Source organism: Choloepus didactylus, chromosome 14 (genome assembly GCF_015220235.1).
Source record: "Choloepus didactylus isolate mChoDid1 chromosome 14, mChoDid1.pri, whole genome shotgun sequence".
NCBI classification, from domain to species: domain Eukaryota; kingdom Metazoa; phylum Chordata; class Mammalia; order Pilosa; family Megalonychidae; genus Choloepus; species Choloepus didactylus.
Window position 1 is genome coordinate 88,148,613 of NC_051320.1, and position 27,031 is coordinate 88,175,643.

Genomic DNA, 27,031 nt, shown 5'->3' on the forward strand with positions numbered 1-27,031 from the left:
CCATCATTTAATGTTTCCTTGTATGTTTTGTAATCTTTTGTTGAAATCTGGACATTTTGATATTTTAATCTTTTATCACTGGAAGTTAGACTCAGAGTTGTCTGTTTCTTTATCTTGTATCCAGGTAGTGTTAAGACAGAGCTTTCCTAACAAAAAGAAAAAAAAGAAGGAAAATAAGAAAATAACTTTCCCAATCTATGAAGAATGGCCTGTTCAGCTGCTCTCCTTCATAGCTTACCCATAAAATGAATTTAGAGAGTAGTTCCAGGCCAAAGCACAGGGGCCTCCTTAGTCCTTTATATACATGCAACTTGTCTTGGTCCCCTGGGAATTCCCCTATTTACATGTTCTGAATGTCACCTCTTCCCTGGGAAAGAGTTTCTTTACAGTCCTGGGCACTATACTGTATGTCCTGCAGCCAGCAGTCCCTTGTGTTGGGCAGCCACTTGACTGCTGTCCCACAGCCTTCTGTAGGACAGCTCTGTGAGCTGCCTTCTACACTTAGGGCAAGTTCTGGGATGATTCCCTCAGTCACCACCAGGCAGATTGGGCCAGACATGCATGTTCCCAGTATGTGCACAAGGGTTTTTATTCTGTTCCTTCTGGAACCAGGACCAGGGATCCACACAGTGAGGGGTAGAGGAGGGGACTGGCCAGGGTGCCAGGAGATCCTACCACTTTTAAGTAGCCTTTTTCTTCATTTGGTGCTTGCCCTGTTACTGCAGTTCTTGCAGGTTGTTCAAAGCTGCTGTGGAGAATGTAGCCCTGAAGTGTCTTCACTCCACTGTCTTGATCAGGGCCTGGATCTTTGCTAAGGATTTTAACTGGGCCATTTTTGCTTCATACTCCTATAGGCTGTCTTTATGAAAGTAAATATTTCTAATAATAATAGTAATTTTTATCTTATCTACTATTTATTGAAAGTACTAGATACCGGAAATTGTTCAGTGTTTTCATATGATATTTTGTATAATCCTTATAGTAAGACTGAAAAATAGATTTTACTTAATTTTATAAATGGATAGTCAAAGACAGAAGTTATATAATTTGGCCAAGCCACTCAGTGGCACAGCATGATTTAATTCATTGGACTACTGAACTATAAAGCCAGCCCTCTTTCTACTGTACCTTTTATTGTTTGAGAATTTCACTATTTTCTGGATGTTAAAGCATTAGGGATCCAAAAGATGAAATTCATAATTTCAGGAACAATGCTTGGATATTATTAGAAGAAAATGAATTTGACCTTTGGTCTTTATCTAATTTGGAAATTAACAATTCACAAACTTTTTAACTTCGTACGCTTTGATGGCCTGAATTTATTTGTCATGAGGGAGTATCACTTTATAATTGAATAAAGATTTTAAAATATGCTCATAAAAAGGCTCATATAAGTACATAAGTTCTCCTATAATGAAGCAGAAAAGTCAGAAAAAGATATACAAAATCAAATGATGATGTGAACTATAATTAGAAATAAATTCATTTTTGCTTTTCTATGTATTATTTCTTTAAAATTCTGAGACCTTATGTTTGGATGAAATACTTGGGTGAGCTAACCTGCAGAATAATTTTGCTTTTATTTTGAATGCCTGCATATTTTGACCATGCTTCCCTTGTGGGTGGGTGGTTCAGGTCTTCAATAGACAGGTAGAGAGAAGCCAATCTAAGTCAGGTATACTCAGCATACAAAGGCTTGAATAATTAAGAGTCAATTATATAATTTTACATTCTGAATTTTATGATGATATGGAAGTTGTTGCTGGATTTTTACCCTGAACTGATATTTCTCCAACATTGCTTTTAGAAATAAACATCATCCTGATCTTCATCTCTGGGCTTGTCCTGGGAAGCGAAAAAATCAAGATGAAGTAATTGCTGGGGTAGAGAAAAGAATGGCGGTGCAAGACACAGTTAATCTAAGAGAAAAGACAGCTCATGTTCAGAACCACAAAGAGCCAGCTCGTTTGCCTCTAAAAATGGAAGGAACTTACATAACAAGTGAGCACAGCTACCAAAAGCCACAAAGTTTTGGTCAGGATTGCCAGTCTCTTGCAGATCCTGGGATCTCAGATGATGATGATAGTAGTAGCTTTGAAGAAGAACAAGAATTTCATATAACTGATAAAAACCATTTACAATACTCAGTAAAAGAAGATGGAATGCCTGAAAAGGTAAAACTGGCTCATTTTCTTTGCTTGCAAAAAATACTATAGAACAACAGTGGAAAATGTTATAAAATAAAACAGACCACATTCCAGGTTTTACTTATATTTCTAAGTTCACAAGTACCTTGTTAGGGTAAAGACATTTTTAATTTCTCTACAAGAAAATATTGGCTATTTGAACATTTAATTATCTCCTAATTTGGAATAATGGTAATTCAATAATCTTTTGCCCTAACAAAATTTAATTTTTTAAGTACCCTTAGATGCTTCCCAAAAAAAAAACAAAAAAAAAAACCCATACACAAAAAAAACATGAGCCACATTTTATTCCAAATGAAAGTGTTTGTATGAGAAAATGAAAGTAAATAGAGGGGTATATGTATAAATAAAATTTGTCTTTCTTTTTTCTGTGTTTTAAGATAAAAGGTGTATTCTAATCACCTTTTTAAAATTTAGCAGTATTTGTAAATACGTATCAGTCCCTTTATGCATAAGCTGAATTCTAACAACTCTTTTATGTACATTGAATATTTATTTATGTCCTGTTCACTTGGATTATCTTAGAGATGTTCCTTCATTTTTTAATTGATTCTCAGTTATCAATACCACTTTAACATAATTTTTTTATTTTTCTGGTCTCCTTATCAGGTAATAACTATAAATAAATACTTAAGTGAATTGGGATGCTTATATCTCAGGAAATCTGTGGTAAATTATTTTATCAAATTAATGTCCCTCTTATGAAATGAGCTATCTCTGGCCAATCCAAGTTCATATTTTGTGTCTCTGTGTTAAGCAGTTTGCAATTGGGAAGATTTTTAAAGATTTTATTTTTTTTCACATCATTGATTTAACTGCATCATATTCGACAGTGAAGTCCAGTCTGCAGTTAATTAGACATTGCATTGGTCATTGCCAGCTTTCTTGATTTTTCCATCATAGGTGCCCTGACTCTACTTATGTCACCTGTTTAGAAAGAGGAAGTGGATTGGTCTAAATTCTCTGGGTGTTATAATTATGGAATATATTATATTCCATAAAATAATATTGACTTAGTTTATTTAGCACTTTCATTGAGTTCCTCTGCCCCATCTGGTACTGTGCTAGGTGCTTGGGGAGATAGAGTTGGTGTGTCTGCTCTTAAGGACCATCAGATGTAATTTGATTGTGTACCAACACTTCCCTTAAAAATATTCTGGGACTCGGATAGGATTTCACTGGTCATTGTGGGTGATTAGGTTTTTGAGGTGTCTTTCCTTTTGTGACGTTGTATTTCATCCAACTCTTTATGTTTTTTTCCAATGGTCCTTTGGAGAAGAATCCTTCTGAAGGGAATACAGTATTTGTTTATAATGATAAAAAAGGCACTGAAGACCCAAGAGACTCACATCTTCAGTGGCAGCTCAATCTCCTTACACACATAGAAAATGTGCAGAATGAAGTTACCAGCAGGATGGATCTAATAGAAAAAGAAGTTGATGGTAATTTAAGAAAGAACTTATACAATTATTATAGTGTGCTCAGTGTTACATGGAGAAGGTATTTTAAATTACAGGATAATAAGTTCAGGTGTGTCCGCACTGATTGAGCTTCTGTGCCCCCTTTACATTATAATTATCACAGCTGGCATTTGAAGTCTTTTAGGTTTAATACAACATGGCAGGAAGTTATTTTAGACTTTTTTTTTTTCTTTATAAGGTGGATATTTATTAAAATACAGCCCATCTGCCAGGCTCCCTATAGAATGCTAATGGAATATTTGTTAGTTTCATTGAACTATGCTTTCTTTGGAAGTCATAAGCATATTTGAAATATGGGAAAAGAACATCTTGAATATTTGTTTTCACTTTGGTCAGTACTTGTTAATTGAAATTAACAACAACAGAAACCTTACGAAGTTAAGTTCATGTTTAAGTCTGTGTTTTACGTTTGCCTAAGAATTTTCAAATGGCTTTCTTTTATATTTTTAAATTTTACTATAGCACACAGGAGCCCTGATAAGTAGGCAGGAAGGATGTTTCCCCAGTTTATAGTTGAGAGAATTGACTAACTTGGATTACCTAGGTCCTAATCCAGTATTCTGTCTTTGCTTTTCTGGCTCTTTTTTGCCTCCTAACTTCCTAGATTGTTTTCCTTTTATTTTTTTTTCAAAAGTGTAATACCTCTCTACAGAGCTCCTACTCCTTCTTTTCCTCTGAAATATGTAGAGAGAAGAGAGGAAATGAAAACCCATTTCAAACAGTAGAGTTACTGTTTTGAATACAGTTTTGGAGGGAAAAAATAAAACTTGACTCGATAATTTTTAGGGTAGATTTCTGAAGGAAGTATTAATAAAAATGTAGAGCATAATTAATTGCATTATGCATACTATTTTAATAATGCTTGCATGATTTTTATAAGTGATGATAAAATAGTGGAACTGAAAAGGACATTGAGAAATTGCCACCACCTTTCCTTTGTTACAAAGAACTTCTGAATTTTTTTAAAAACATGGTTAGAGTAGCTAAGTATCATTTAAAATAAATTACAGACAATTTAAGTCTAAATTAATTGAAAGCTTGAGCAGGCACAAGGAACTATTGTTACCCTTTCCAGGAGACGGCAAAAGATGACATTCAAAATAAAGTTAGTTTCTACATATGAAGGGAAAAAATAGCTAAAATATCAGATAAAGGTTACCAAGAGGGAATAGAACTCTTAGAGGGGAGAGTATGAAGAATGCTAAATCTCTCAAAAATTGCTCGAAGATCATGACCTTTTAAAGACAGAGAAGTGAACCCTTGCCTCCATCAGTTTTCCAACCTTCTGATTATACCAGTTGTCATGTACATTTGTTTGTTTTCTTCTCTTTTAGTTTTGGAAAGCTGGCTTGATTTCACAGGGGAGTTGGAACCACCAGATCCTCTTGCAAGACTGCCACAACTTAAACGCCACATAAAACAGCTACTCATGGACATGAGCAAAGTACAGCAAATAGCAACTCTTTGTTCTGTATGACAACAGTGAAAACTTGATGAAAAGAATGTGGCTCTCTTCAGTCAAATCATTTTTATTATCCACATGACTGAGTGGATAGTTAAAAACCTTAGTAATGTTTGGTCACTTACTGATTTGTGACATCAGTAGGATGGCATCTTGGAAAAGAATATGAAACCTTATCAAGAAAGCTAATATAAAAAATTCCATGAACAAGCCGCAAGCGGTAATGTGTTAAATGCCATGGATCAGTGAAGTAGAATATAATACTAAAGGGACTCGAATTGGCAGGTGTTTTGAAAAGTTGTTCACATGAAGCTTGAGATATCTGTAGAAAGAAGTATGGTACATTTATATGGTTTTTAGTGGAAAGACCCACATTTATAAACCAGCATTTAGCTAAAAACAAAATTATAGAGGAAATTTAAATTCTGGAGAGTTCTACAAAGTTGCTGTAAGAACTGTCTGCTCTGCAATTGATCCAGCTGCACAGAAGTTTAGGGCATTTAAACTTATATGGGATCATGAGCTGTTTTCTGGGTGATTAACGTTCTTAGTCAGAAAACTGACAGTAGAAGCATCACTTCTGGAAAAACAGTTGTGGAATTCTTACTTCATTATCAATATATTTTAAAAATAGACACCAGATAATTGGAGTTTATTGCAGGTACTAAGCTTATCAAAAACAAATTGGCTTGTAGAAGGGCCACCAGTGCCAAATGATGTTGATACTGCTGGAAAGAGAATTTTAAATATTGTGGGAGTTCTCCCACCCCAAGTCTCACATAATGCCATCAGTCCATCAAAAATGTATATATCATATATAATATATATGTGTATAATATATATATTATATATATAGTGGAATTGCAGTATTCAGGCTTCAACATACAGTTTAATCCTGAGTATGCTTGTTGTTTGCCTTCAGAGGAAAAAAAAATGTAAACAACCTCAGCTGGGATGAGGAGTGACAAAAATATCAAAATAAATTTGTGGCCGTGGATTTTTTTAACTACTAGTAGTGGAATACTGGAAATGCTTCATTTCTGAAGATGAATTTTATTTTTAAAAACACATGTGCACTCATAACTTTTAGCTTTGGTCACATGGACAAGTTTCTGAAACCAAAGGCAACTAAGTTGCTGTATTAGCTCTTGCTGGATTTTGAGCCTAGGTCCTACTGTCTGTCAGCGCTACGGGAGCTGTCTGCCGCCCCCAGTGCTCCGTACGCAGGTATGCGAGGTGTGTGTGCTTGTTTTAAACAAACACTCAACGTACATATGTACATAACAGACACATATTTATATCTACACATATCTAGTTTTATTACTATAGACTCTTAAGAATTGGTGGTTAACATGAAATGTTACCTTTTAACAGACTGTTTTTAAAATTAAAATGTATGTACAGGTTTTGAAATTTTTTTTAAAAGGGGAAAAAGACTGTTAAGAGGAGGCTATTTGATGACATATAACACTTGAATATTTTTTGCCTCATTCTGTTTATCAGTTCTAGCAATCTGTATAAATGCATTTTAGAACTGATAGACAGTAAACTTGAATTTATCTTTGATAAGAATACATACCACTGTACATTCAAATATTATTTAAATTTGCAAACACACTGTTCTATATGTAAGGTACTGTATGTAAAACTCTTTATTAAAACTGTTCCACGTATCCTAAAATTTCAGCTTGCCTTTTTGCGGCCTTACATTTTGGTGTAAAGATGATTAAAAGAATGTGCAAGAGAGTCATTAGAAATTTTTATTGCCTTTTTGAGAGTCTGCGACTTGACAAATGTGCCAAAGATCACAGACATAAAATACAGTCCTGTGTATTTACTTGTGATGCATTAATTTTGTCATAAAGATTTGACTGATAGAAAGCTTTAGTAGAGGTGATATTGTGGGGTAGTTGCTTAAATTTGCATATTAAAGTACAAAATACAGTGTATTTCATGTGTGGAGTAAATTTGCTAATGTCAGTATTTCAAGACATAACTGTTTTCTCAAGACTTACACTATATCTTTCATCTGTGTTTAAAAACAATAGCTTGGATCCTTTTCCTATTGTGGTTAAATTCTAGGTATTGACTTTTTCTCTTCTTTTCTCAGAAATGGAGCATGTAGCAAGCGTCCTTAACCTATTAAAAGTGCTGTTGCCTAGAATCTAGTCACATTTCCAGATGGCCCTTTTTACCCAGTAATACTTATCTTCCCAATCTCTGATGACCACAGTTAAATTAATGCACATTTGTTCTTGCAGTATCTTAAAATTATGACTTTATGTGCTAGCAGCCAGTCAACTGGAAATTCCGTTAATAATTAGATTATTAAAACTTTTGTTCTGCTTATATGTATGAGAGGTAGAAGTCTGAATTTGTAAATTTAGATTTTAAGTTAAATTATGTCAAATTATTTGTATCTACATATCCATTTAATATAGAGCATATCAACAATTGGTTGAAGCCTTTTAGCAACTAGTGGCCTGAGCTTTTCTTTCTGAAAAAGAAGTCCATTGTGAGTGTTCAGATGAAATGATTTTTTTTCCGTTTAGTCTTACCTTAAAAAGATAAGTATATGTATTTAAATATGAGCAATAAACTAAAGAGGGTATTTCTTGAGAAGATGTGGTATTTCATTTGCCACCCAGATATGCAGAATAGAATGAGCAGTGGTAGAGAGGGGTCCCTCTTAGTGTGTTTTAAAAGGGGAAAAATAATGGTAAGAGGAGGCTATTTGATGACATATAACACTTGAATGTTTTTCAAGTGTTGTACTTCCTCACACTGGTTTGTGGTTTTACTGACTTATTACTTTTGAAATTAAGGGTAATGTACTTTTCCTTAAAGTAACTCAGTCCTTCTCGTAATGTCAGATGAGGTCTCTTTTCCTAACACCCATCATATTTCTACTCACTTATTTCCTCCCAAGTGTTCAAATACCACATATTCAAATTGAAGCACACCATTTCCCTCCAGTAAACTTCATCTCCTGCCGATTTCACTGTCTTAGATAATAACATTACCCTAAGATCCCAGGCTTGAAATGCTGAATTAAACCCCATAGACATGTGATGGTTCCTTTGAATGGATGATGTCACTTTCTTCCTTCTCAATTCTTCTGGTGGATGACCATTTTTCATAAAATAATGTCATGGAGGTTTTTCTATAGTGGCTTCTCTGATTCTAAACTTGTCTTCATTCTAATCTATTAAAATTGCCACTACAGGCTAAAGGATTGACACTTAATGTGTGCCTGCTATGTGCCTGGTGTTACACGTGTTACCTGCACTTTCTAATTTACTTTGTAAGATAGATAAAACAGGATCATTTTCTAGATGTAGAAGCTGAGGTTTTGAGACATTTAGTAATTTGTCCTGGATAAGAGCTAGTAAGTGGCAGGTCCAAAATTTACCCTGTGCCGACTCCATCTCATGTTCTTGTCATGTTTCTTTTGGCTATTCCTGTCATTTCAGTAACATCCTCTGAAACCTCCAGTGACTGCCTATTTCAGACCAAATCAAGGCTGTGTAATTTGGACCTTTTGCTGTCTACCTAATTCTCAAATTCATTTAATTGTGAACACACTTACATAGACTATGCTTGTTTTCATCTCATGCCTGCCTACCAGTTCCCTGTTCTAAAGAATTCTCCCTTGTTTGTTCTGTCTTTACAAACCCAGACTATCCTTCAGACTTTGATTTCTCTTCCTAAGAGAAGCAATCCATTATTGAAGGCCTCTTTTGGATCCTTCATTATACCCAGCTATGGAGGGACTACATCAGTAAATAATAATTTGGCAGAGTGGAAGAAGTATGAACTTCACAATCCTATACTCAGATTTTCACTCTGGTGATTTACTAGCAGTGTGCACTCTCTGAACTTTGATTTCTTTAGCTGTATAATGGGAATAATGCCTAACTTCGAGCCTTGTTTTGAGAATTAAAGGAAGCAAATAAAGTACTTAGAGGCTCTTTTTAATGAATTATTAAATTAAAAACTGAATTTAATACACATTGAATACCATCTATTTGTCAGTCATTATGTTATGTGACTGCGGCTGAATAGGGAAATAAAGTTCATAAGATCCCAGTCGGTCTAATGGCAACACAAAATACAAATACTTTTTATTTTTCAGTATTTTAATATTAAGTATTTCAGTATTTTCAACGAGTTAGGTGCTATCAAAGAGTATAAGGAACCAAGGGCAAAAGAAGGAAAAGATAAACTTGTGCGTGGAGGGGTTTGGGGAGAAGAAATGTGTGTTAATTACAACAGTGGTCTTCAGTTTTTCCTTTGACTATGAACTCTCAAGGAATTTTGAAAAACTTCCCCTCCTGTTACCTGTTATCTGTGGGTACCCTTGAAAGTAAAGACAGAGACAAAGACTTAAGGTACTTAGTTTATTTGAGAGGTCATCCAAGGACATTGGAGTGAGGGGGTTTGAAAAGGGAGGGAGATGGGAAGGAAAATCCAATGAGTATGTGTGATTGAGGACACAGCTATGGGCATCAGGACTTATATTCTGCCATTTGAAATCATTCATTATAAATTGAAACAATTTTAAAGAGTGCAATTACCAACACTTTTGTTAAATATGGACATTAAAATCAACCCATTACATCATTTGTAAGTGAATGCAATAGAATCTCAATACAGTTTTGCTACATACTGTTATCTATTTTAAAAACATTAACAAATTCTTCCTTAACATTTGAAAATTTTGCATATTTTAATATTCTCTTTTACATTCCCATTTTACTTCCCAACAGAATGTTACCTTCTTTTATGTGTACAAGTTTCTATCACCCTCTTGAACTTTTTCTCCATCAAAATGGTAAATTGCAGTTTTAAAGTTTACTTATATGATTCTAAATAGCGGATCGAATTCATGAAGCAGATACAAATGTCACTAAAGAGAGAAATAGGAAAATCCACTATTGAAGATTTCAGGGGTATAGAAGACTTGTACAGAAATGAATACCCAACTTGATCTAATTGATATTTATAGAACACTCCACCCAACAAAACCAAAATGCACATTCTTTTCAAGTGCACATGGAAGACTCAAAAAAATAAGACTTCATGCTATGCCATAAAACAAGTCTCAAAAAGTTTTAAATAATTCACCGCATACATAGTATGTTCTCTGAAAACACAATGAAGCTACACTAGAAATATCAGAAAGATATCTGGAAAGTCCCAAAATATTTGGAAAGCAAATAACATACTTCTAAATAACCTATTGATCAAAGAAAATACTACAAGTAAAGTTAGAAAATATTCTAAATTGAATGACAATGAAAATATAGCATGTTAAAACTTGTGGAATGCAGCTCAAGCAATGTTAGAGGGGATCATATCTTTAAATGATTGTATTTAAAAAGAAGAAAGGTGCAAAATCAATGAGCTAAGATTCTATCTTGAGAAACTGGAAAATAAAAGCAAATTTACACCAAAATAAATAGATGGAAGGGAATAATAAGGATATGTGCTGAAACCAATGAAATATTTCCCAGATAAAAAGAGAGAAACAAAAAAGGCAGTTTTTTTTTTTTTTTTTAACAGAACAAGAAAATCGATAACCCTCTAGTGGTAGTCTTACTGCAAATTACTGATACCAGAAATGGGAGATGAAACATTCTTACATATCCAGTAGACAATTACAAAACAAAGAGAGGAGTGGGATATTACAATCATCTATATGCCAATAGATTCGACAGCTTAGATGAAAATGGAAAAATTCCTTGAAAGATGCACCTTACCAAGACTGACTTAAAAAGAAATTTTTAAAATTGAATTTGAATGAAAAATCTTTCCACAAAGAAAACTCCATACCTACATGTGAATTCTGGAGGAATTTCTTGAGAAGAAATAATCTGAGTTTTCCACAGACAAGCAGAAAAGAGAGGAGGAAGGAACACTTACTTAATGTCTCATTTTTTGAATCTACCTTTGACCTCATACCAACAGCAAGAAAAAAAATCCCAAGGAAAGAAAACTACAGAATAAATATCCCTCCTGAACAGAAATGCAAAAATCCTAAACAAAATATTAGCAAATGGAACCCAGCAATATATAATAAGGATAATACAGCATGATCAAGTTAAGCATTTCCTGGAAATACAAAGTTTGCTTAATACTCAAAAATCAACCAATATAGCACACCATATCAATAAAATAATAAAAATTTTATGATAATCTCAAGAAATGCAGCAAAAGCATTTCACACACTTCAACAATGATTTCACCAATCACTCATGATTAAAAACTTGCAGAAAACAAAATAGAAGGGAATTTATATAACTTTATAAGGGCATTTACCAAAAACTTACATCAAGCATACTTAATTGTGAAATAATATTTTCCTCTAAGATCAGGAACATGGCAAGAATTTCCACTAACACCACCTCTATTCAATATTGTACTGGATGTTCTTCCATTGCAAATATGGCACTGTGCAATAAGGGAACAAAAATTAAAGGCATGCAGATTGGAAAAGAAGAAACATTTGCAGATGATATGTTATGTATATGAAATCTTCTAAGGAATCTACCAAGATGCTACTAGAACTAATATTTTTATACCTTAGCAATGATCTTTTCAAAATGGAATTAAAAAGCAATACCATTTCGATGGCATAAAAATATGAAATAGGGATAAATTTGGAAAAAAAAAAAGTACATGACCTTTATGCTGAAAATTACAAAACAATGCTGAGAAAAATTTAAATTGACAAGTGAGTCAAGAGATATACCAGGATAATGTATTGGAAGACTCTCTCTATATATATATATGGAGATACATGGAGAGCAAATAAACATAAGAACATTATTAGTCATTAGGGAAATTCAGATGAAAACCACAATGTGACTATAAGTCTATTCAAATGGCTAAAATAAAAGACTGACCATACCAAATATTGGTAAGGATGTGGCAAAACTGGAACTCTTAAACACTTCTGGTGAAAATATAAATGGACACTTCGGAAAATAGTTTGAAATTTTCTTTAAAAGTTAAATATACACCTTTATATGATCTAGCCATTCCACTCCTAGGTAAGAAATGAAAGCATATGTCCATTCAATGACTTGTAAAGGAATGTTCATAGAAGCTTTATTTGTAATGGCACAAAATTGGAAATAACCCAATTGTCTGTCAACACGTTAATGGAGAAACAAATTATGGTTCATCCAAACAATGGACTACTCAGCAAGACAAAAGACTGTTGATATATGCAGCAATATGGGATGAATATCAAAATAATTATGCTGAGTGAAAACATTCAGACACCTCTCCCCACAAATGAACCTATCATGATTCTATTTATATAAAATTCTAGAAAATACAAACAGTAGTGACAGAAAGCATATCGGGTTGCCTGGGAGAAGGAAATGAGAGGGGTTGAGGGAGATGAATTACAAAGGGGCACAGGAAATTTTTGTGATATGGATATGTTAATTACCTTGATTGTAACAATGGTTTCGTGGGTATACACCTCTGTCAAAACTAATCAATTTAGAAAATTATGCTATGTGTTCACCAGCCCATTTTAATTTTCCTCTTAGGCACAAGGAGGTCTGCATTTCCATTTGACTGTAGGTAGGACCAGGAACTGAGTTCTGACCCTGAAGAATGTGGATAAAAGTAATGTAAGTGCTTTCTAAGACTGGTCATAAAATGTCTCATGAGATCTTCTTTGTTCTTTCTTTTCCATCTCTTCCTCAAACTCATTTGCCAGTTGGATGATGCCCAGACAAGCTCAAATCTCAATGTAGCACAGCCGGAAACTGGAAGGAAACTCTGCTCCTGAGTACCTGCTTAGGAGATCTGCCAGACCAGAGCATCTGCATATGGCTTTGTGTGAGTGAAAAATAAATGTTTACTTTGCTAACCTACTGAATTTTGGCACGGTGTGTTACGGTAGGTACCACTGCTCATCCAGAAAAAAGAAAGAAGTAAAATATGGACGTATCCCCTCATTATCTGAACTCTTGCTAACTGAATCTTTGCTATATGCATTTAGATATGAATAATATTTTGACACCTTTATTGAGGTATAATTTACACATCATAGAATTCACCCTTTCTACATGTACAATTTGATGAGTTTTAATAAATTTATATAGTTTGCAATCATCACTACAATCCAGTTTTAGAACACAGCCATAATGCACCTATTGAAATCAATCCCCACTTCCACCCCTAGCCTTAGGCAAACACTGATCTGCTTTCTATCTCTATAATTTCTCCTTTTCTGAAAACTTCATATAAATGGAATCATACAGTAGGTAGTTTTTTGTTCTGGCTTCTTTCACTTGGCGTAATGTTTTTGTGGTTCATCCATGTTGTTGCATGTATCAGTAGTTCTTTTTTATTGCTGAGTAGTAGTCCATTGTATGGATTTAACCCATTTTGTTTATCTACTCATCAAGTGATGTAAACTTTGATTGTTAGTTTGGGGTTCTTATAAATAATTCTGCTGTGAACAATTGTGTACAAAGATTTGTGAAGACATAGGTTTTTTTTTCCATTTTTTTTATTTTGAACTTTAATATATATACATAACAATGATAACTTTCAATGTATGATTTCACAAGTAGTTAGAGAGGAAATCCCAAAGAATGTCATGGGTCACAGTTCCATAACTCCAGCCATTTCCATTATTGTAAAATATAACATGCATACAGAAAGGTGTCATCTCTTGATGCAGAGCTCCACAAGCAGTGGAAATATAGGTATTTTCAAAAACTGTTATGGGTTACAGTTCCACAATTTCAGTCCTTTCCTTATTATGCAATACAAGGTATATATAGAAAGGTGAAGACCTTCAAGGCACAATTCAACGAGCAGCTATAGAGCAAATCCCAAGGGATGCTATAGGTTACAGTTCCACCATGTCATTTACCTCCTTCCAGCCATTCTAATACCCCAGCATTCAAAAAATATATATATAATTATATAAAGTTTCAGTATTCATAGACCTTTGTTCAATCTTGTTTGTTGCTACTCCTTCCTCTACTTAATCTCTTTCTCCATCTTCAGGGGTGTCTAGGCAGTGAGCAGCCTAACTTGTTCATATTAAAAGAGAGGTGTTAACAGTATGGGGAGGGGAGCCGCATCTGATAGTTGATCTTAAAGAGGCTGTTGCCTCTGGGTTTTAGGACTTGTCTGGTATAGGAACATTCTGGTGGATTTAAGTTTCGGAAAGATAAAACTTAGTGAATGCATCTTTTATAGAATATCAGGTATTTGGGAGACTACTTTTGGTAAGGGCATGGTGTGCTGTGGCCAATTGGGATGTCTAGCTGAAGCTTGTACAAGAGAAAACTCCAGGACAGCCTCCCTACTCTATTTGGGATCTCTCAGCCATTGTGACCTCAGCTTGTTACCTTTCTTTCCCCCTTTTGGTCAAGTAGGCATTTTCAATCCCTTGCTGCCAGGGCCAGGCTCATTCCTGGGAATCATGTCCCATGCCACCAGGGAGATTCATTCCCCTGGGAGTCATGTCCCTCGTGTGTGTGGGGTGAGGCTGGGGGGAGGTTAATGAATTTATTTGTTGAGTTGGGCTTAGAGAGAGAAAGGCCACATTTGAACAACCAAAATGTTCTCTGGAGGCACCTCTTAAGCATAATTATAGGAGGGTTCAGCTCCTATTTACAATTCTGTTTCACAAGAGCAGTCTCAAGTCAAGGGCTTGATTTATTAAATAGTGATTTCCTAACTTAATATATATTCTATCCCAAGATCAACGGTCAGTTTCTTACATTATCTTCACTTAGTTGTACAGTCATCGTCACTTGCAACTTTAAGCAATTATCATAGCATAATACATCTCAGAGCTCTTATCAGCTGCTAATTATTCATCCCTAGTGTTAGTATAGAATTGGTAGGATATTCCTATTAAATATAGTCATTAATACATAATGACTGATTTTTCCATACCACTCTGTTGCTAACTCTCTGCAGCAGTGTCATACCTTACATCATGCTAACACTTATTTAGGTTAGTGGTGCTACTCTGTGGGTAGCCTTTAAACAACCATTTATGAACATGTTCACCTTCAATGCCCCACTGATACATATAATCCCACATTAATGAGCCATAGTCACTCCTGACCATTCCCATACCATTAAGATCACCCTCATTATCATATCTGTACATATTAGATTATTGTTCCCCTTTCTCTAGGTTCTGATTATCTCTAGGTCCCCTGTATTCTACATTATATACACTTATTTTACATTTTTCACAGAGTTCACATTAGTGGTAACATACAATGTCTCTCCTTTTAAGTCTGGCTTGTTTCACTCAGCATTATGTCTTCAAGGTTCATCCAAGTTGTCATATGTTTCACGACCTCATTCCTTCTTACTACCCTAAGAAGTATCCATTGTGTATATATACCACATTGTGTTTATCCACTCATCTGTTGAAGGGCATTTAGATTGTTTCCATCTCTTGGCAATTGTGAACAATGCCACTGTGACATCAGTGTGCAAATATCTTCTGGGTATATACTGAGAAGTGACATTGCTGGATCATAGGGTAACTTGATATTTAGTTTTCTGAGGAAATGCCAAACTGTCCTCCAGAGTGGCTATACCATTATACAGTCCCACCAGCAATGAATTAGAGTTCCAATTTCTCCACATCCTCTCCAGCATTTGTAGTTTCCTGTTTGTTTAATGGCAGCCATTCTAATTGGTGTAAGATATCTCGTTGTCTTGATTTGCATCTCCCTAATAGCTAGTGAAGATGAACATTTTTTCCCATATGTTTTTTAGCCATTTGTATTTCCTCTTCAGAGAAATGTCTTTTCATATCTTTTGCCCATTTTATAATTGGGCTGTTTGTACTGTTGTCATTTAGTTGTAGAATTTCTTTATATATGCAAGATATCAGTCTCTTATCAGATACATGGTTTCTAAATATTTTTTTCCATTGAGTTGGCTGCCTCTTTACCTTTTTGGCCAATTCCTTTGAGGTACAAAAGCTCTTAAGTTTGAGGACTTCCCATTTATCTATTTTTTCTTTCATTGTTTGTGCTTTGGATATAAGGAGGCAAAGGTTTTTAATAACTTTTAGGTAGATACCTATGAGTGGAATAGCTTGATCAAATTGTAAGTTTATGTGTAACTTTTCAAGAAACTGTTAAGCTGTTGTCTAAAGTAGCTGTACCATTTTACATTCTCACCAGTAATGCATTAGGCTAGTTTCTCCACATCCTCACCAACACTGTGATTGGTTTAATTATAGCAATCAATTGCTTTGACTATAGTCATTCTACTGATTGGTATTGATAGCTGATTGTGTTTTTAATTTGCGTTACCATTGTGATTAATGATGTAGAATGTCTTTTTATGTGTTTATGTACCATTCATATACCTCGTTTGGTGAAGTGTCTACTTATATATTTTGTCTATTTTAATATTGAGTTGTCTTATGATTGACACAAAGTCCTTCATCAGATATATAATCTGAAAATATTTTCTCCCAGTCTGTGGTTTGTCTTATCATTTTCTTAATGATATCTTTTGAATAGAAAATAATATTAATTTTGATAAAGCCCAGTTTATTTGTTTATTTTCTATGGATTTTGCTTTTGGCATCATATCTAAGAAGACTTTGCCCAAAGGTCAGGAATGTTTTCTACTATGTTTTTTTCTAGAAGTTGCAAAGTTTAGGTTTTACATTTGGGTCCATGATCCTATTGGGGTTAATCGCTGTTTGTTTCTCTTTCTTTCTCTCTTTTTCTCCCTTTCTCTCTCTTTCTTTCTTCCCCCTCTTCCTTTCTCTCTCTTTTTATTTTCCATCTTTCCCTCCCTCCCTTCCTCCCTTTCTCCCTCTTTCTCTCTCTCTCTTTCTCTCTCTTCATATGGATATCAAATGGCTCCAGCACAATTTATTAAAAGACTGTCTCCACACACACCCCAATTGTTGAAAATGCTATCTTATTTTCCTCACTGGATTATCTATGCACTGCTGTCAAAAATCAAGTAACCAGAATGATGTGGGTTTATTTCCACACTCTGCATTCTTTTCCCATTGATCCATATTTCAATCATTATGCCAATATCAAACTGCTTTGATTACTATAGCTTTATAGTTAGGTTTGGAATCAGGTATTGTAAATCCTCTAATTTTGTTCTTTTCCATTAACATTGTTTCTGCCAATTTGATTTTTTGTATTTTCAAAAAAATTTTAGGATCAAATTGTCAACTTCTTTTAAAAACTTGAATTGCACTTGCTATCGTAATGATATTGAGAATTGCAATCTTAACAAGACTGAGTCTTCTGATACACAAGCATGGTATATTTCTCCATTTGTTTAGGATTTCTGTATTTTTTTCTTAGCAACGTTTGTTTTATAGTTTTCAGTGTCCAGATTTTGCACTTGTTTTTAAAAATTTATTGCCAAGTATTTTATTCTTTTTGATGCTATGGAATTCCATTGATGAAATGGAATTATTTTCTTAATTTCATTTTCAGATGCTTTATTACTAGAGTGGAAAAATTCAGCTGCTTTTGTAAATCTTGTATCTTGGTACATTGCTAAACTCTAGAATATTTTTACATTCTCTAAGACTTTCTACACACAATACCACATTTCTATGTATAAAGACAGCTTTACTTATTCATTAGTAATATGTATGTTTTAAAATTTATTTTCCTTGTCATGTTGCACTGATAAGAACAATGTGAAAAGAAGTAGTGAGAGTGGCCATCCTTGCCTTGTTCCCTAGGAGGAAAGCATTCAGTCTTCCACTATTAAAGATGATGTTATCCACATGATTTTGGTACCTGCATTTTATCCATTCTTTGTTGAGAGTTTTTATTATGAAGGGGTATTGGATGTTGCCAGATGCTTTATTGTTTATATTGGGATGATCATAAAGTTTTTGTATTTTTTTCTTTTGATATTCTGTATTTCATTATCTCTTTTGGAGAGTAAACCAACATAGTATTCCCAGAATAAACCTTAAATGGTATAATAAATTTTTGTGTTTATGGGTCTGATTTGCTAATATTTTTCTGATGATTTTTAAAATCTATATTCATAAGGGATATTAGTCTGTAGTTTTCTTTACTTAAGATATGTTTGTCTGACTTTGGTATCAAGGTAATACTGACTTCATTAAGTGAATTGAGAAGTGTTCCCTTCTCTATTTTCTGGAAGACTTTTTGTGGAGCTAGCATTATTTCTTCCTTAAATATTTGCTAGAGTTACCAGTGAAGCCATTTGGGATTAACATTTTCATTGTGGAAAGATTTTTAATTACTAATTCAATTTTTAAATCAATAATATGTCCAGATTTTTAATTTCTTCTTTGGTTTTTGCAGTTTGTGTCTTTCTAGGAATTTGTTCATTTCATCTAGTTGTCAAATTGTTAGCAACATTTAGAAAAATAATTATCCCTTGTGATTTCTGTGTGGACTTTGGTGATATTCTCTCTTTCATTCTTGATTTTGTTAAATGGTGTCCTGCCCCCACCCCCCTCTCTCATCAGTCTTCCTGGAGGTTTTGCAATTTTGTTGGTCTTTTCAATAAGCCAACTATTGGTTTATATTGTTTTATTTCCTGTTTTCTGTTTCATTGATTTATACTCTGATCTTTAGTATTTCGTTCCTTCTACTCACTTTGGATATTTTTTACTCTCCTTAGTCGAGTCTCTTGAGGTGGAAGTTATGGTTATTAATTTTAGACATTTCTTCCTTCTAACATAAGCATTTACAGCTGTAAATTTCCCTTTAAGCACTGATTTAACTGTATCCTACGCATTTCAATATGTTGTATTTTCTATTTTCATTCCATTCCAGATATTTTCTAATTCCCCTTGTGATTTCTTTATTGACCTATAGATTATTTCGAGGTGCATTGTTTATTCCAAATACATGTGGATTTCCCAGATTCTGTTTTGTTGTTAAGTTCTAGTTTCATTCCATTTTATTTGGAGAATACTCTTGAATGATTTCAGTCCTTTTCAACTTAGGAAGTATTTTATTATGGCCTAGTATATTCTGTGTACTTGGAAAGAGAATGTGTATTATGCTGTTGTTGGATGGAATGTTCTATACATGTCAGTAAGGTTAAGTTAGTTAAGAGTTTGCTAATGTCTTCTATATCCTTACAGATTTCCTCTGTAGTTGTTATATAAATTACTGAGAAAGGGTTATTGAAATTTCCAATTATAACTGTTGTATTTTCTATTTGTTTTTTCGATTTGGTCAGTTTTTATGCCATGTCTTTTGAGTCCATGTTGTTATGTGTATATATATATTTATAACTTGTTATATCCATGATATAGTAACCCTTTTATCATTATTAAATATCCTTCTTCATCTCTAGTAGTACTCCTTGTCTTAAAATCTGTTTTTCCCCCCTGATGTTAATACACTCAAGAGAAATGGAGATATGTTTGCATGAAAACTTGTACACAAACGTTCATAGCAGCATTATTCATAATAGCCAAAAAGTGGAAACAACCCAAATGGACTTAAACTGATGAATGGATAAATAAAATGTGGTTTACCTATATGATGGAATATTATTTGGCAACGAAAAAGAAATGAAGTAGAAATACATGCTACAACATAGGTAAATCTTGAAAACATTTTGCTGTGTGTAAGAAGCCAGTCAGAAAGGACCGTGTATTGTACGATTCCACTTACATGAAATGTCTGGAATAGGAAAATCTATAGAGACATAAAGGAGATTAATGGTTGCCTTGGGCAAAGGAGAATGGGGGAATTGTGGGACAATTGTTAAGGGAATGTGGGTTATTTCTTGGGAATATGGAAATGTTCTAAAATCGATTGTTGTGATGGATGCACAGCTCTGTGAATATACTAAAAGCCATCCAGTTATACACTTTAAATGGACGAATACTATGATATGTGAAATTATGTCTCAATAAGCTCTTAAAAACAAAAGCACACCTACACACATCATAGTCAAATTGTAACAGAGGAGACTGAGGAGATGTTACAGCTAAATGAAATGTGGAATCCTGGAGTGGATCCTGGAACATAACAATGATGTTAGTGGAAAAACTGGTGGAATTTGATAAAAGTCTGTAGTTTAGTTAATGGTATTGAACCAATGTTTGTTTCTTAGTTTTGATGATTGTATTATGGTTATGTGAGATGTTAATATTATGCAAAAGTGCATTCAGGAACTCTGTACTACTATTTCAACTTTTGGGTAGGTCTAAAATTATTTCGAAATAAACAGTTCAAGAAAAAGCTGTACAACACAAAGAGTGAGCTTAAGGTAAACTGTGGACCTTAGTTGATAATAATATATTAATAGGTTCATCAATTGTAACAAATGTACCACACTAATCAAGATTTTAATAAGGGGGGAAACTGTGTGTGAGGAATGGCATTATATGGGAAATCTCTGTACTAGCTGCTCAATTTTTCTATAAATCTAAAGCCGTGAAGTTCATTAATTTAAAAACAGTTAAAGAAAAAGAAATGTGAGAGGATAATAAGAAAATATTCAATCTTAGTTTGAGAAAGAGAACTCAGTGATATTATTACAAATCCACAGGCAATTTAAAGTCCTCTCCTTGAAACAGGCTGCCTCTAGGAATCAGTCTTGCTCAGGAAATCAAGGAGGACATGCAGTCATTTAAAAAATGTGCTTCCTTCTTACAGTCAGCACAGCATCTGTGGAAGAATGAAAACAAAAGTAAGGGAGATAGGAGAAGAAGCTAGTGTTGCTTGGGAGAAAAGGTGAGGTCTCAGAAGGCAGACTTGCTAGATTTGTATTAGAGAATGGGGCTGTGAAGCCTAGGGTGGGCTGATCCAGTGGAAAATGGACATGAATGAGGGTTACAATTGCTTTGAAAAGAGGCACTAGGGAAAACAGACAGATCTTAATTGCTACCAATTAAGTGACATGGGCTAAAGAAATCCAAGAAAAGAAAGCAGAGATCTCAGCGCAGCCTGAAATGATTTTCCAAGGAGACAGCTTTAGGATCCAAGGGCCTATTCAGAAGCCCCATTGCAAAACCACGTATGGAGGGCTCGTAAAAAGAGTGAGGGGAACCATCCCTTGAAGAATAGGCCACCCATAGGGAGTTTTCAGAGACTCTAGATGGAGGTGAGAAGATTGGACCAGAAAGATCAGCCTAGAACACTCAACATAATTTCAGAGAGTTCAAGGTGATACAGCCACCTGCATGCAGAGGTGGAGATCCAGGTATTACTTATTCCCTGAGGGATCATGCTTGAGAAAGTCCTGGGATGATGACTTTAAAGAAAGGCACACACATGTGAGACGCTTCGGAGGGAAGCCAGGCAGAACGAAATGGCATCCACGGCTGCATTGTTGATCTGATGCCAGCTCCTACCTGTCTTGGCTGTGACAGTTAACCTCAAGGAAGTGATGAGGGACAAGATATGTCTGAATAACTGATGTGTTTGGCAGGCCCAGAATTTACTGATTTTATCTCTTCGTCTCTGAGAGACTGAAACAGTGTGGGTATTGTGTTATGAAGCTCTGCATCGCCTTTAAACCTTCTGCTTCAGCAGACCTCTTCTGCTGGTGGGGGAAGAGGGACACCACCGTGTGACCTCCAGGTGGGGTTGGAAGTCCAAGGTCTTTGCCCCCTGGCTGTTGGCACCTTGGCAGGGGAGGTGCGCCTTGTCACTGCTGCGTGGGTTGGGAGTCCGGGCTCCCCACGAGGTCTCTGCTGATGCTGTCCTGGCTGGAGGGGCAGGGGTGCCCCATTAGGCCTCCCTGGGTGGCCTCCGCGGACTCCACAGGGAGATGGCTCCAGTACTGCTGGGCAGTGGGGCAGCCCTGGCTCTCACTAGGCCTCCTCTGATGGCACTGGGTAGGGAGGAAGTTCAGGCTCCCCTCATGGTCTGCTCTGACCCTGCAGAGAGGGAGGGTTCCTTTCCACCAGCCCCTCACTCAGCCTTCTTTAACACCCCCTTGGCAGAGGGAGTGGGATGCCTCTTTACGGTCTGGTGAGGACGGACTACCAAGTTCTTTCTCCCACATCTGGCCTTTCCTGGTGGGATTGGGGATAGGGCTGCAGTTTTTTCTGTGGTGTTTGGCTGCAGTAGAGCAGTTACTGTCTAAAAGTGTTCTGTCTTGCTAGGCTGCCCCTTTCCTGGCCCTTTGGTTAGAGAAGTTTTCCTTGGGGCTTCCTTTTTTTTTTGGTCTGTGCTCATTGGCATTTCTGAATTTCCAGCTTCTCCAGTCTAAGGTGCAAAACGAAACCCAAGGAACTCGCCACCATAGCGTTCCTCTGCTCCTGAGGTTGCCAGCTGCTCTGCCTTCTTTTCTTCTATTCAGTTTCTTTGTATGTTTGTTTTATGTGGAATCTCCAGGGCTTTTAGCTGCACTTAGCAGGAGGGGCAAGCAAAAGTATCTTAACCCCATCTTCCTGGAAGCACAAGGAATTTTGGTTATTGCCCTGGCAACCCAGGAGGGGGGTGTGTGGCTTAGAGTCAGGGAGCAGGAGGGAGATGAGGACAAGCTCTCTACAGCAGTGGTAGGGGACACAGCAACATGGTGGCAGGCCGGACAGGGGGAGATGGCTGGTAAGGGCCACAGCTGATGAATGTCAGAAACAGTGACAACTGGTGTTTATGTTGAAGCAGTTTCCTCCTCTGTATTCCAGTTGCTCTCCGTCTCCCCCAAATCCTCAGTGAGCCCTTATTACCTACAGCACTCATGTATTAGGGAATGAAGGGGATGCAGGGGAAGGGGATGCGATTGCATTTGAGGCTGTGGAGAGTGGGAGAGTTGGAGGGATGAAGATTCTGCCAGAAGTGAGGGAGGCTAGAGCCAGGAGCAGGTTGGCGAAGAAGGCCCAGGGTCTTGGCATGGAGATCTGATGCGGAAGCTGCGTGGTCGCAGAGCTCGGTGGAGGTGAGGGGGTGGGAAACAAGTGTCTGCGTCAGCATGAGAGAGAGATGCTTGTGGTGGAGAGCTGGTCCTCGGCGTGGTTCTCTCAAGGCTCACCGCTCTGCTGCTTGGGCGGAGAGAAGCGCCTCTCCTCCGGGGCAAGGCGGCAAGCCCCAGGAGCCGGGCTCTTTGTGTTGATTCAGAAGCCAGCGTGCTGCAGTTCCGGCCCACTGGCTGCTCTTGTGCACAGCCTTCTGATGCGTTGCCCCTGCTCCAGGTGGGGTCTGAGGTGGACTCGGCCCAGGGGCTTGCTGTCCCTTCCCTCACAGCGCCCTTCATCCCATGTTCTGAGCCCAGAGTCCTTAAAGCACCAAAGCCAGTGGAGCACCAAACCCCCCCGGACTGGACTGGATATGTTGAGTCCTCTCTGCTGCTTCCCAGAGCCTGGCCAGCGAGAGTGACTCAGCACATGGCTGACCCAGGCAAGATCCGTGCGTGCATTTTGGGGTCATGCAAAGCATGATGTGGGACTTTGTGGTAAACTTCGAACTGTGTTCCAACTTTTTGTAAGACTCGTTTGCTTTAGAACACCCTGGAAATGGAGAAACAACAAGGGGCCATGCTTATTAAACAATGAGAGTGAAAGGTTGCTGTGGGCTCTCCACGGCATGGGGTGTCACTTGCCTGTGTAACTGGGGCGGCAGGGGGTGCGGAGGTCCTTCCTCTTGCATCTCCTTTTCCAGTCAGTGCCAACACCATTTCCCCGAATCACCTCTGTCTGAAATCTAATTCTCTTTTTTTGGCATCCCCTCTCCCACTGCACTCCCCACAGCTAATTGGTCTCCAAGACCTGCTCCTGGACACCTCGGACGGGATCTCCACCCCCAGCCTGGCTGCAGAGGAAGCCTCAGCAAGGATGAGGGCTGGGGCCTGGAGGCCGGTGAGGAGGCTGCTCGGTGAGTCCAGAGCTGCTGAGGCCCTGAAAGAAGCAGGGGAGTGAGGATGAAGAGGGGTGTCAGACCCAAGGGCTGTGGTGGAGGCAGAGTAGATGTGAGGGGAAGAAGATGAGGATGTCACTCACTTTGTTCTCGCCGAGATTGCCGTGGTGGAGAATTACTGGAATGTACTGAACTTGAAACGCCCATGGAGTGTCCAGTAGGCGGACCGATGAGTGGATCCCAAGCTCGATGGAGAAGTCTGGCTGAAGATGGAAACGTGGGAGCCATGGCAGCTGGGAGCTGCTCTTCGGGTATCATTTGCTCTGTGTTCTACATCCTGCCAGTTTGGGTTTTACTTTCTATAGTAATACCATAAAATACTGTTGGGTTTTACTTTCCATCATTTGAATCATGAACATAAGAATGATGATAGTCTCCAACATAGGGTCCTTACTATATGCCAAGGATTGTTCTAAGTACCTGACATATTATAATCCTTTAATATTCATAGCAACTCTGTAATGCAGGAATTCTATTCCCATTTTATGGATGAGAAAAACTGAGCCACGGAAGGGTAGGTGACTTGTTCAAGGTCATACAGGCAGCAAGCGTTTGGGGCTGGTCTTGAGTTGAGGCGGCTGGGTCCAGAGACCCCACTCTTCCGTCCTGCGTGACTGACTCATCATGCATCCTTCCCTCCGTGATGTTTACTATAGCCTGCTCATGTTCCAGGCACTGCTCCAGGACATTGGGACACAGTGGTGAATGAGATCAACAAAGCTCTGTGCCTCCTGGAGCCCACGGTCTAGTAGGGTCATCAGTAATTAAGGGAGATAATTTCTGGTTGTGATAAGAAGCCTGAGGAAGACAGAGCTCACTGCCTTGATAGCCCAGGAGTGTGGTGGGGGGGAGGGGCTTCTAACAGAGTGAGGGTAGGTGGTGTCTCTGGAGGCAGAGGTGGGCAGGGCCCTTGCACTCACCATGCTTCCTTCCAGGAACACTCTTTCCCTGGCTTTCCGTGTGGCTGCCTCCTGCCCACCCTTCAGGTCTAATAACAATGAATGTCACATCTTCAGAGAAGCCCTTCCTGAACCTCACACCCTCATTCCTCTCCATCCCTTTAGCCTTTCTTCACATCACTTATGATCACCTAATTTATTTCTTTATTGTTTATATCCATTAAAATGTAAGTCTCATGTTTTGTCCCATTTTGTCCTGCTGACCACTGGGCTCAGAACAGTGCCCATGGAGGGGCTTCATGGTTTTAGAGGAATGGTTGGAGCGAGGAAAACGCAGAGTCCTGAGGACACCCTGGGGGACACCTGGGATGGGTAGCCCAGAGTGGGGGCACAGGCTCTGGGAGGGCTTCAAGGAGGTGACACATGACATGAATGGTCAGGGTAAGTACATGTCAGCCAGAGAATGGGGAAGCAGCAGAAGCCGCAGCCCTCGTAAAGGCAGGGATGGGCTGGTGCTTTCGGGAGGTGCCAAGGCATGGACACAACTTCTGAGGCAGCATCTCAGGCTCCAAAGATGTTAGGGGCCCCGATCCCTGTCACCTTTGGAATCTGTGGGTCCCCTCCAAACATCCTGGATGAGGAGTGCTTCCCTTCAGCTCAGACACCTCCAGGGATGGGGAATTCATTACCTCCCATGTCCCACTTTGGAAATGTCCTGATGGCTCAAATGTCCTTGACTCGAGTCAGAATTTGCCTCTGGGTAGGCTGATTTTTATAGCATCGAGGGGGTGATGGATTGTCAGGGCCTCAGGGACCTAGCTCCCTCTCACGTCTAGATAGAAATGTGCCCCTCAGAGAAAGTGTGACTTGCTCAAGATCACGTGGTGAGTCACAGGTAAAGCTGGTTCTGGAACTTCGCAGGCCAGGAATGTTCCACCCTGCTCGCTGCTCTCTAAAGAACACCCTGCTTTCCCTTATACCCTACCGCCTATCCATCAGAAGATCCTTTGGCTCTGGCTTCAAAATCTATCCCGAATTTGATCACCTGTCACCACCATCAGCTCTGGTGACTTGGTCTCCGAGTCTCACCTGTACTCACCTGAGCAGTCCTCCCACATCTGCTGGCAGCTCTGCCCACGCCCCCCAATGGCTTCACTCAGAACCCAATTCAAGGTCTCCCCCAGCCTCCAGGTCCTCCGTGACCTGGCAATGACCTGACCCTTGGCCTGCTTCTCTCCCCCTTGCGTGCCATCCTTCAGTATTCCCCCAGGTGCCCCCCTGCTCTGCTTCACAGCCTATCCCCTTGGCCCCTCTCACTGGGACAATGATCCTTCCAGAGCCTCACAGGCCCCCCACTGCCCCCCACCGTGGTCACCCCACCCAGCCCCACCTCTACCTGTCTCCCACCTGCCACTCTGCTGTGTTGCTCCTGGACTTGTTACCTACTACGATGTCACATACCCTTCACAAGTAATGTCTTATTTATTTGGTTGCAGCAACCCTGTCGGGTAGGCACACATGATTTATTCTCCTTTATTTTTTATGGAGATTGGGGCTCATGGAGATTAGGTGACTTTCCCTGGGTCACCCAGGGAGCAGGAGTGAAGGAAGGAAGCTGGGTTTGCTGAGAAAAATCACGTGGATATATGGGCTTTATGTGGAACGCAGTTCCAGCTGCCTTTAATTTGGCAAATTCTAAAGTCCTGGGATGTGAGGGGGGGAATTGACCTATATATAGGTATATATTTGACTTCCACCATTAAAATTCTTACATTCTCTACTGAAGAAGGTGGGGCTGGGCCCGTGTTGGTTTCTGCTGTACACCATTGCCTAGAACAGGGCCTGCCCCATAGAGGGCTCTAAGGAATATTAGTGGAAGGAAGGAAGGGAGGGAGGGAGGAAAGAAGGGTTTGCTTTTCTCCCGCAGTGGGCCTGAGCTGGTGGCTTAAGTGGCTGCAGAGCCTTGGCCTTCACCCCTAAAGATGGATTCCAAGCAACCCCTCCCAGTTCTGCTCCCTGACTGCCCCAGTGGCCACACGAGTATCCTCGGAGGGAGCTGTGTGGGTGGAGAGAACTCCCCATGACCAGCAGAGAAAACAGAGCGGGCTGCTGCTTC

The 27,031-nt window shown here is 38.3% G+C and overlaps 2 protein-coding genes across 7 annotated transcripts in view; both read left to right on the forward strand.

Moving 5' to 3' along the window:
- The window catches only part of PHF20L1 (PHD finger protein 20 like 1), an 86,427-nt gene extending 77,313 nt beyond the window's left edge, over positions 1 to 9,114 (forward strand). For 3 of the 6 annotated variants that reach the window (XM_037803627.1, XM_037803626.1, XM_037803624.1), the window contains exons 19-21: positions 1,808 to 2,174; positions 3,484 to 3,649; positions 5,023 to 5,165. In XM_037803627.1, the coding sequence (XP_037659555.1) occupies positions 1,808 to 2,174; positions 3,484 to 3,649; positions 5,023 to 5,165 (676 nt within the window). Of the gene's footprint in view, positions 1 to 1,807; positions 2,175 to 3,483; positions 3,650 to 5,022 lie in introns of all 6 variants that reach the window. The other 3 variants (XM_037803625.1, XM_037803628.1, XM_037803629.1) reach the window with 3 other exon arrangements.
- Positions 9,115 to 12,545: 3,431 nt separating this feature from the next.
- TG (thyroglobulin) overlaps positions 12,546 to 27,031 on the forward strand; it is a 249,593-nt gene continuing 235,107 nt past the window's right edge. Inside the window, exons 1-3 of the mRNA XM_037802989.1 lie at positions 12,546 to 13,010; positions 23,851 to 23,974; positions 24,115 to 24,267. Of these exons, the coding sequence (XP_037658917.1) occupies positions 23,935 to 23,974; positions 24,115 to 24,267 (193 nt within the window). The 5' untranslated portion in view covers positions 12,546 to 13,010; positions 23,851 to 23,934. The remainder of the gene's footprint in view (positions 13,011 to 23,850; positions 23,975 to 24,114; positions 24,268 to 27,031) is intronic.